The sequence below is a fragment of the Rhincodon typus genome, chromosome 18 (assembly GCF_021869965.1).
Source record: "Rhincodon typus isolate 14 chromosome 18, sRhiTyp1.1, whole genome shotgun sequence".
Lineage (NCBI taxonomy): Eukaryota > Metazoa > Chordata > Chondrichthyes > Orectolobiformes > Rhincodontidae > Rhincodon > Rhincodon typus.
Window position 1 is genome coordinate 22023831 of NC_063349.1, and position 11934 is coordinate 22035764.

An 11934-nucleotide genomic window follows, 5' to 3' on the forward strand; every position below is an offset into this window, starting at 1 on the left:
GGGGGGGGGTGGCTTTATGAGGTCATCAGCGCGCGACGCAGGTGGCTGGTCGCGCGAGTCGGAGAAAGATCGAGAAATAAAACCTTCGGGAGCGTGATAGTGAGGAGTAGGTATGGAGTTGTGCTTCTGTGGGGGTCGGCGAATGGGACTGCTCACTTTAATAAGTAGTCTGCTTCTTCTCCGACCGAAAACTGGTCTCCGTCGCTGTGTCCAGTTTTCCCAGTCTGTTTGGCCTGTAGTTGCAGTCAGGTTTGAGGAAACACTGCGCCGGTTATAGTCCAGTTTACGTATTTGGTTTGCAGTAACCCAGAAGCAGCAACTCCTCTTTCCCCCCATCAGTAATCGGAGACGTGTCCTGTGGCACTTTCCAGAGATGTTCAGAAATAAACTGAAAGCTGCGCTAAAGGAAGAATGAGGAAGGGCCTGGTAGGGTGAGCTGAAAGTCTATGAATGCAATGTAGTATGTGAGGAGAAGGTCGGAAAACATTAGTGCAGTGCAGTGAGTTGTAGGAGCTTAGAGGTAAACTAAAGAAAGGAATTAAACAGGAATTTTAAATTGAGTAGTCTGGAAGCTAACGTAGTAACGTGGTCACAGTGAGAGGTGAGCGGAACCGAGTATACGACGGGATATGTGTTGCCAAGTTTTGGATGAGTTTGTATTTTAAGATGTGGAGGCTAAGAGCATTTTGAAATAATTGTTTGCGGACCAGAATTTCGGGGGTGGATGGGCGAGGTCAGAGCTAGGATTTTTTTTTTAAAAAAACGTTGTGTTTCTACTGTTTCTGGATCTCGTCAAGTTGCTTCTCCATGCAGTGGAGAGGTTGAGAGAGCAGGAGTGAAGGTGTGGAAGCATGTAAACAAGAAAGGAAAAACGTCCCAAAATAAGTACTAGCTGGGTTACTATTGGGGTAATAAGCGGGTTGACCTACACCCTTTCATCTAGCCTGCTCAGTTCTCTCGGGTGGAGATTTCTAGACATTCACAACCCTCCCAAAGGGGGGAAAAAGATGATTTGCATCTCTTTAAAAATCCGTTGTGGAATAAGGGAACACCTGACCCTGGTTTGTGATTCTCCCAGCAGTGGTAAAATCTTTTGAACATTTACCTTGTCAAGCCCTCCCAGAATCTAAGATGTTTCAATTAGATCAGCCCTTGTTCTTCTAAACTCTATAAAGGCCTAACCTTTGCTTGATAAGTCAACGCCTGATCCCAGGAATCAGCCTAGTAACTCTGTTTTGAACTACGTGCAGTGCCAGTATATCCTTTCTTGAATACATGGACCAAAACTAAAGACAGTACTCCATGTGCAGTCTCACCCTGTACCCAGCTGTAATAACTTCTCTATTTTTAAATTCTGACCCTGAGCAATAGAGTCAAAAATTGTTTGCCACCTTAATTATTTGTTGAAGCTGCATGCTAAATTGTTGTGTTTCATTTGCAAAAACTTTCATCCTGTGTTGCACTTTTGTGGAGTCTATCTCCATTTTAAATAATAGTCTGCCTTCTGACCTGATACTTTGATACATTTGATTATGTCTGCCAAGTTTTTGTCCACACACACATTCTCTGTTCCCTTGCAGATTCTTTGTCTTCACTATATGCACTGCCACTTGTATTTGTATTATCAGCAAATTTGGATATATTACACTTTGACCCCTCCAAGCCATCGATATTGATAGTAAATAATTGAGACCCTGCAGCTCCCCACTAGTTGCGTCTTTTACAACCTGAAAAAGTCCCCTTAATCCTGGCTCTCGCTGTCTTCTGCATGTTAACCAACACTTCCCATTTTAATTCATTGCCTCCAATACTGAGAACTTCTTTCAAATAGTAACAAAGAGGATTGAGGGCAGAGTGGTGGACGTGATCTATATGGACTTTAGTAAGGTGTTTGACAAGGTTCCTCATGGTATACTGGTAGTGAGGTTAGATCACATGGACTACAGGGAGAACTAGCCATTTGGATGCAGAACTGCCTCAAAGGTAGAAGACAGAGGGTGATGGTGAAGGGTTGCTTTTCAGACTGAAGGCCTGTGACCAACGGTGTGCCACAAGAATTGGTGCTGGTGAACGTGTGAAGTATGGTTAGTAAGTCTGTAGTTGACACCAAAATTAGTGGTGAAGTGGACAGCCAAGAAGGTTACCTCACAGTACAATGAGACCTTGATCAGATGGGCCAGTGTGCAGTGGAGTTGTAGATGGAGTTTAATTTAGATGAATGCGAGCTGCTGCATTTTGGAAAGGCAAATTAGGGTAAGACTTATACACTTAATGGTAAGATCCTGGGGAGTGTTGTCGAACAAAGCGACCTTGGAGTGCAGGTTCGTGGTTCCTTGAAAGTGGAGCGGCAGGCAGATAGGATAGTGAAGAAGGTGTTTGGTATGCTTGCCTTTATTGGTCAGTGCATTGAATATAGGAGCTGGGAGGTTGTGTTACAGCTGTACAGGATATTGGTTAGGCCACTTGTAGAATACGGCATTCAATTCTGGTCTCCCTGCTATAGGAAGGATGTTCTGATCCTTGAGAGGATTCAGAAAAGATTTACAAGTATGTTGCCAGGGCTGGAGAATTTGAGCTGTAGGGAGAAGCAGAATAGGCTGGGGCTATTTTCCCTGGAGCGTCGGAGACTGAGCGGTGACCTTACAGAGATTTATAAAATGACGGAAAGAGTGAATAGGCAAGGTCTTTTCCCCAGGGTGGAGGAGTCCAAAACTAGAGGGCATAGGTTTAAAGTCAGAGGGGGAAGATTTAAAAGGGACCCATGGGGAAACTTTTTCATGCAGAGAGTGGTGCGTGTATGGAATGAGCTGCTAGAGGAAGTTGTGGAGGCTGGTACAATTACAGCATTTAAAAGGCATCTGGATGGGTACGTGAATAGGAAGGGTTTAGAGGGATATGGGCCAAATGCTGGCAAATGGGACTAGATTAATTTAAAATATCTGGTCGGCATGGACGAGTTAGACTGAAGGGTCTGTTTCCATGCTGTATGACTCTATAATTAATCTTTTATGGGGCACCTTATTGTATGCCTTCTGGAAATTCAAATATATTATATCTTTTGGTTCCCCTTCTCAACTCTGCTTGTTATATCCTCAAAGAACTCTACCAAATTTGTCAAACACGATTCCCCTTTTACAAAACCGTATTGGCTCTGTTTGATCGTTAAGCTTTTCTAATAACTTGCTATTTCTTTTGATAATGGACTCTACTGTTTTCCCAAAGACAAGTGTTAGGTTAGTTAGCCTACAGCTTCCTGTTTTCTCTCTCCTTCCCTTCTTGAGCAGAATGTTACATTAGCAATTTGCTCATCTGCTGGAACCCACCTTGAATCCAGTTGCGTTCTCGAATATTTCACCTAATGCCTTCAGTGTGTCTGCAGCTTCTTCCTTTAAAATCCTTGGATGTCAGCCACCAGATCCTAGTGACTTGTTTGCATTTACTCTGTTACAAAGTCTTTCCTGCCATTATCACCTTGCTTGGCTGTTATCTTTGAGATGTTTATAATGTTATCTGTTGTGAAAACCAGTGAAAAATACAGGTTTAAATTATATGCTATTTCCCTATTTCCTGTTGTTAATAGAGTACCCCAGTTCAACCTCCAAAGATCCCACGTTTATTTAGCAACTCTTTTAAAGAAATTCTTGTTTATTTTTATATTTCTTGCTAATTTACTTTCATAAACAGTTTATTCCTCTTTATTATCTATTTAATCATCATTCCTAAAAAAAAAGCTCCCTGATCCTCTGGCCTCCTTGATTGCCTTTATAAACCATGGCTGATTCATCCCTTTTATCAAATCCTCCTTTTCAAGTTTTGAGCTTTATGAAATATCTGCTTAAACATCTGCCACTGCTCGTCCACTGATGAGAATCTTGCCCTTGTAATCTTAAACAACTTTCTTCATACCTCTGTAATTGTCCTTATTTAATTTGAAGAAACTAGTTTCAAATGTGACTTGCTGTCCCTCAAACTGATATTGAAATTCTACCCCATGGAGGATCTTAACTCTAAAATCTCTTCTTAATTCTATCTCGTGACACATTACTAGATCGAAAGTAGCCTGTTCGGGGAAAGGATCTGCAACGTACTGCTCTAACAATCCCTGATACACTCTTTAAATTCATCTTCCATGTCACCCGTGCCCATGTGATTTGTCCAGTCAATATCCAGATTAAATTTATAATGGTAACTGTAGTATCTTTCTTAGAGACCTTTGTAATTTCCCAATGAATACTTCATACTACAGTGAGGCAACTCTTCTGAGGCCTATTGATGACTCCCACTTGACTTTTCCTTGCTGTTCTTTATTTCCACCCAAACTGGTTTCACATCACAATCTGTTGCACCTGTCAATGACGATAGCCTTGAATACTTTGACCATCCTTGTCCTCCTGCTGTCTTGACAGTTGACCACAGCATAGTTCTTGTCCACTGTCCAGCTTAGTGAGGTTCCATTATTGACTAATCTGATAATTGAACATCTCCACAAATGCTTTCTCAGCATCACACCATTGCTTTAAACTAAATATGAAATAGAAAAAAGAAAGCAGAAGTGCAGGGTAGTGGTGATTCCCCATCACGCTGCTGCCTTCTTTGAAGGAGCTACTCCACCTCCTTTTCCTTTTTGCCTATTCTTCTGGACCACAAAATACACTCGAACGTTGAGTTCCCAGTTTTGGTCACCCTGTGCTTACACCTCTTTAATAGCTGTTGGGTCCTATTCATTCATTTCTATTTGTACCATCAACTCACCTAACTTGTTATAAATGCTGCATGCATTCAAATAGAGGTTTGAGGTTTGACTTTAACAAGTATTACTTACTTTTGTTTCCAATTTCTGTTGCACTCTTCTGTATTTATTTTGTTCTTCCTACCCCACTATGATCCTTGTTTGCCTCTTCAGTACTCTGCATCTCTGCTTTCTTGTTATCATTTTTAAACTTCCCTTCAATTAAATTCCCCCTCATCCCCATACACCAGAATTTAATTGGTTTAAAGCAATGGTGTGATGGTGAGAAAATGTTTGTGGAACTGTTCAGCCATCAAATTAGTTAATAGTGGAGGAGCAAGTTTCAGTACAGATTCCAGCATCTGCTCTAAACAAAAAATGCTAGAAATCACAGCAGGTCAGGCAGCATCTGTGGAGGGAGGGGAAACTAACATTTTGAGTTCTAGGTGACTTCTTCAAAGCTGACATGAAGTGTAGAAGGGGCAGCATTTATGTAATAGTGGGGATGGGTGCGGGGTTGTGGAGTGCTGGGGCAGAAAAGGTGTTGATAGTGCTGTCCCCTCCACATTTCATGTCAGCTCTGATGAAGAGTCATCTAGACTCAACGTTAGCTTGCTGTCTTTCCATGGATGCTGCTTGACCTGCTCTAGTTAATGGTGGAATCTCACTAAGCTGACAGTGGATGAGAATCATTGAAAGAGACGATATGGTCGACTGCGAAAGACTATAGGAAGACAGATTCGAAGTATTCAAGACTTTTATTAGTGACGGTTGTGGTCATTTTAGTGTTGAGGTCATTTCAGGGCTGATTGGAGAAATTCAAACCAAGTTTCTGGAAACTTGAGTGTGCATTTGGAGATCAAGAAGGTTTGGAGGCTGATGCAGTAGTTCATGTAGAAAGTTGGGTTTCTTTGAGGAGGACTGGTTCTGGAGGTTGTAAGGACGGGTGCCAGCATCAGTGAGAGACAGAGAAAGACTTGGGGTATCAGCTAGCACAGGGACCAGGCCAAGAATTTGAGTTAATTACAGAAAAACTAGATTTTATGGTTTCAAAGCTGGGGAGGCTGAGTTTTGAAGGGTGGAGTTCGCCTTGAAATATGAAGTGGGTGAAGTTCAGGGGAGGGAAAGGGAGGGTGGCTAGCTCTGCTACAGCTCTTTGGGTAATTAATCAACTGTGTTTCTTCTTAAAGTGAAAATTTTAAATTTTGCACTCGAGGTTTGGGTTAACTCGAAGACGCGTTAATCTGAAGACAATGGACATTCGACCTAATCAGACAATCTACATTAACAACATTAATGATAAAGTTAAAAAAGAAGGTAAATTGTTTTGAAGCTTCTTTTTCGATCTAACATGTTGATAGGATCAGTGTAGCACAAAAGTTTGTTAATGTAAAGTTCATGATAGGAACAACAAAAGTGACTGAACATTAAGGGGCAGTTACAGTGGCTGCTTTTCTTCAAGTTCTTTCCCCAGATAGAAACTGAACCCTGCTTACTGTCACTACCGTTTAAGTCTCAAGTAAGGCTGAGGTTGCATTATCAGTTCATGTAGTATTTTAAGGTTGTAGTTACAAGAACAGAGGGGAAAAAATGGGGTTTAAGGTGTTCTTTGAACACACCTTCCCTAATTGGTTGGTAAATGGTTTGTGCCATTTGTAGGAGAGAAAGGGATCAAAGAGGCTGTGCTATAAACAGTGTTTATTATTTGTAACACAGATTCCATGAGTTTGGAGTAGGAGTTAAGCTGTTAAACATTTGCATGCTAAATTGTTTAGGGGAGTGGTTGATCAGCAAGATGCGTACAACTGTAAATCTGGATAACAAATTAATAGTAAATGCCCCATGGTAAGTTTGGAAAAAAAACATGATTCAAAAGATTGTAAATATAACAACTGCAAGGAGTTGAACTAGTTTGGAGTTTCGATGACTGAATATGTTGTAGGCAATTTAAGTAACATCGAACCCTGACATTGTAAGCAACCCGTATTTTTGTTAAGTAATGTTTATTTTGTTGAATGAGGCTAAAGGTGTCTACAGGTAGTTCTGTGGGCTAGATGATATGCAATGAAAACTGGTTATTTTTATGTAATGCAACATTGAAAATTTTAAAAATTGTGTGTTTACTTGTAAAACAGTGTGCCAGTTAATTTGGATTTTTGCTAGAAGTAAAAAAAAAAGCTATTGTTTAATTTTTCTGTGTTCTCCAGCCATAAATCTTGGCCGGTTTCTATTTTTCTGATTCCACCCTCTTGCATCTCCCTGTTTCCTAGCTTAATGGGCTTTAAAGGCTCCACACTTGAATTCTTCCCTGAATCCTTTACTTCACTCTTGCCTGTAAAATCAACCTGTTTACTCAATTTTTTTATCCATCTTGATTTTCCCTCTTTGGCTTTTTCTTATGCCTCTGTGAAATACCTTGAGAGAGTTTTCTATGTTAATGCTACATAAACACAAGTTTTTGAGTACGTGCTAGGCACTGTTTAACCTTATTGACTTTGACTTTGATTTAGAAGATCATAGATTTCACCAAGGGTCAAGAATTTGTGCGGGTAATTTAGGCTGTCAATTTTCTTTGCTGCTGGGAGGTTGCATTATTTCTTGGATGAAATGCTAAATTGAGATCATATCTACCTGTCACAAGTATACATGGTGGGTGGGGTGGGAGGGAAGAAAAGAGAGAATTCCTGCTCATAATTATTCCTATTAAGTATCCAGACCATATTCAATTACTCCAGCAACCGCCCCAATGCCCATAAATACACCAGGACATTATTCAAACAGGCCACAACACACTGCAGCAATCCAGAAATGCGCAAAGCAGAACAGGAGCCCTTATACAGAGCTTTTAAAAGGAATGGATACACAAAAAGCACAATCCGCTGTTACCTCCACGACAGGACACAACAAGAAGACACAACATGGCCCAGATACACTAGTTACCCTACTGTCTGTCAGAGATGACCACAAAACTACTCAGACCCCTAGGTATCAGGGTAGCCCACAAACCAACAATCACCCTGTGACAGCTACTGATGAATGTAAAGAATCCCATACCCACAACCAAAAAAACTAACGTAATATACGAAATACTGTGTAAGGATTGTGAAAAACATTACATAGGCCAGACTGGATGAAAACTGACAATGAGCATACATGAACACTAACCAGCCACCACAAGACATGACCAATTCTCACTGGTCTCAATACACGCTGACAAAGGAGGACATAAATTTGACTGGGACAATGCATCCGTAATAGCACGAGCCAAACGGAGACATGCCAGGGAATTCCTGGGGGCCTGGCATTCCAACCGGAACTCTGTCAGCAAACACATTGAAGTGGACCCGATAAACAAACTACAAAAAACAGAACCGGAAGTAATGCCAACCACCGCAGCAAACTGAAGCATATAAATGACAAGCGGGACGGAACACCAACACTTCACTGGAGGCGCACTGACGATGTTGCCTAGAAGGCTGGTGAAACATCTGCAATCAAACACTGGCTTGGCGAGCAAGGCTGTAACCTTTTAAACAAAAGAATCACCAAGACTTTAGCAACTTTCCATTGAAGTGAGCAGCTATAAATCGTACCATAGTTAAGAGCACAATAAACTCATATTTACATACTTCCTTTAATATTAAAGAGCAATGACAAGAGTAGCAAGCGCAAAATTTTATTTAAATACACCTTTCAAATCCTCAGCAGTGCTTCACGATCAATTAATTATGGCTGCAGATATTGTAGGTAAATGCAGCAGACCACCTGCACACAAGTGTTCCTATTCCCTATTGCCGTTTATAGACTTAGAGGGCATAGGCTTAAGATGACAGGGGAAAGATTTAAAAGGGGGAACTTTATAATGCAGAGGGTCGTGCTTACATGGAATGAGCTGTCAGAGGAATTGGTGGAGGCTGGTACAATTACAACATTTTAAAAGGCATCTAGATAGGTATGTGAATAGGAAGGGTTTAATAGGGATATGCGCCAAATGCTGGCAAATGGGACTAGAGTTATACAAGATATCTGATCGGCATGGACGAGTTGGACCGAAGCGTCCGTTTCTGTGCTGTCTATCTCTATGACTATTCATCTAAGGCTCCTCTAGACAGCACCTTCCACATCCATGACAACAACTGTCTAGAAGGACAAAAGCATTGGATACATGGAAACACCACCAGCCCTCAAAGCCACTTGTCATCCTGACTTGGAAATACTGTAATTCCTTCTACGTCGCTGGGCCCAAATCCTGAAACACTTCTTAGTAGCGTTGTGACTGTACCTACACCAAATGGACTGCAGTGGTTCAAGAAGCCTGCAATAAGTGCTAGCCCTGCCAGCAAAGCCCCGCTCCCATGAAAAGTTATGAAAAGGTGAAACTCTCTGACTTTATAACCATTTTTCCAACTTGCTTATGGATATATATTTTCTAAACATAAGAAATAAAACCAAAAGAGACAAGAAGAGGAGAAGACTGTTTGGTCCCTTGAGCCTGCTCGCCATTCAGTAGGATCATGGCTGGTCTGACATTCCTTGTGTCCACCTGTAGAATTGAGGATTGCTGAAATAAACAGGTTTTTTTCCAAAGCTTTTTATCTTGCACTCAACAGGATAATCTGCAAGAATTATACGCACTAATTGTACTAATATATGTAGCTTCCAGTACACACACGTTGCATTCTTGAGCCCAACTGTGATCATAAATTGGTTGTCAGCATAATTCCTTGCACACTCAGAATTAAGTTGCTGATGTTGTCAAATTGTGGATTCACATTTAATATTGAACACACACTTGTGTCTTTTGCAAGTGTGGCCCGGTTGGGTCTTTTGTTTTCCATTTTATTTGAGTACTTCTTGTGAATTGTCATGATGAGTGCAAGACAAAAGATTTTGACAAATGTCTTATTTTCAATAATGCTCAGATTCTGTACTACCAAATGACTGCATGAATATCAAATTCTTAAAGGATTTGAATGTAACACATTAATGTATTTTCATTTTTCTCCGTAGAGCTGAAGAGGGCATTATATGCACTGTTTTCTCAATTTGGTCAAATAGTTGATATTGTAGCGTTGAAAACTATGAAAATGAGAGGACAAGCATTTGTAATTTTTAAAGAGATAACATGTGCCACAAGTGCTTTACGGCAGTTACAAGGATTCCCATTTTATGGCAAACCTATGGTAAGTAAATAGTCACAAATTGATATTTGTATTTCCAGTACATTGTCTATAGTAGTCTACAGTCTTCTACAGAAGAGTAAGCCATATTATTATTCTTTGCTGTTGAAATGTTCAAGCTAACATTCTTTTGGATCAGAGCTTTCTATTGCTTGATAAATTGTTCACCGTTCAGGAGGAGATTTGCACTGTGTTTGTCTTGTTTGGCTTTTTAAAAACAAAATTGAATCATGTCCATTGCTATTTGTACTCCTCTTTTGGCTTTCATCCCTATGTTCATGTTTCCCTGTGTCTTTGCCTTATGGAAGAAGCAAAGCATCAAAAACCTCTAATGCATTCAGATCAAAAATTCAATCCGGATCCTTCTTGGGCAGTCAGAAGACCCAGTCTGTTTTTAGTAAATGATTTTAATTGGATAATCTATCTTAATGAACAATCCAAATTCTAAAACTCTTGATTTTTTTTTTGTTCGTTAAAGGTCCCTTTTGTTATCTGGTCATGTCACAGAATAAGGATATTGATTCAGTGATGTAGCTATGGGTATTACCTTTTCAAATGCGCAATTTTAAAATACAGCTTACAAAATTGAGTTGGAAGACCTGACTTGAAATCTTGACTACTTTTGCTAGAAAGCGATAGAAGGTGTTGAATGATTAAGAAAATATAATTTCCTGCGTAAGAAAATTAGGACTTGTATTGGTGTGTTTATTTGTAAAATAATGTTGCTGCTTAATTTAGAATAGAAAAACATTAAAATAACAAAAAATAGAGAACAACTAAAGCAGTGACACCTACTTCAAGAACACGGGGAAATAGAAATATAAGATGAGCCATCAGTGGTTTACATACACCTCGCCCAAGTTTTATTTTGAGGAGTCTACGCACAAACATGAATCAAGCTCTGCACTGTCACCACCTTCCTCATCAGTAAGTGGGTTAAAATTAAAATCTGAAATGAAAAGTAGAAGACTACAGTGTGTCCAGCAGAAAGTTGAGACACAACTTCTAAAGCTTAAACCAGCCTTGTTTAGAACAATACAAGTGTGATAAAATCTGAGTGAATGTAGATGGATTTGAGGAAGCACACCATAGGACACTCAATCATCCTTGCAGACAAATTAGTATTCAGCAAAGAAGATACCGTTATGCTTCTGGCATGCTTGATGTGGAAAAGACTGCGTAGTAAATAAAGAATGCTAGATTGAAGAAGACATGTAAACCGTTGGCTTGCATTGATAATGGGATAACAGGAAGTGGAGTTACCTTACTTGATTGCACAAGAAAGGGGTGGGAAGGCAAATGAAAGTTGGAGCAGTATAACAGTGAACAAGAGCTCTTGCAGAAATTGGACACAGTAGATGATAGTGGGCTTTCTTGCATAACCTTGACTTGATTGTTCACAGGATCTGTGGAGGCTGATGGGATGTAAAGTGGGGATAAGAGAACATCTGCAACAACAGTTGGATTGGAGCAGAGGCAGGGTAATGACCCCCTTTTATGTAAAGGCTAATGGCTAGTTAAGGGGAGCTCTGGCTGAAGTAACAGTTTCTTTCAGAAACTAATACAAAGCTGGTGCCAAGAGAACAGATGAAACATGGACATTTGACAAATTGGTTGGCAGCTTAAAGGAAACCTTTTGGAGGAGTCAGTGGGCTTTAAGTACTTGTCATTAGAAAGTTCCTTTGGCAATTTATCCATCAATATTCTCACACTGTTCCAGTGTTGTAAAATAGTAACATCTGCATCATCTTACAAGGCTACTTCAGTTATACATTCCAAATCTAGAAGAATGAGCCAGAGATGCATGGGAATGCCATTGCTTCCAAGTTCCATTCCAAGTTGTGCACCATCCTGACTTGGAACTATATTGCTTTTTCTTCACTGGGTCAGAATCTAGAATTTTCCCTCACTGACTGGTCTGAATGTGTCATGAGGGACTGCAGTACTCCAAGAACAAATTAAAAGACAATGCAAAGTGCTAGTTTATGGGATTTAAATGGGTTCACCCCCCCCCCTCCCACCCCC

The 11934-nt window shown here is 40.3% G+C and overlaps 1 protein-coding gene across 8 annotated transcripts in view; it reads left to right on the forward strand.

Moving 5' to 3' along the window:
- The first annotated feature begins 8 nt into the window (after nt 1–8).
- snrpb2 (small nuclear ribonucleoprotein polypeptide B2) overlaps nt 9–11934 on the forward strand; it is an 18624-nt gene continuing 6698 nt past the window's right edge. The window contains exons 1-3 of one of the 8 annotated variants that reach the window (XM_048607911.1): nt 9–106; nt 5946–6046; nt 9740–9912. In XM_048607911.1, coding sequence (XP_048463868.1) covers nt 5983–6046; nt 9740–9912 — 237 coding nt within the window. In that variant the 5' untranslated portion in view covers nt 9–106; nt 5946–5982. The other 7 variants (XM_048607908.1, XM_020513496.2, XM_020513497.2 and 4 more) reach the window with 7 other exon arrangements.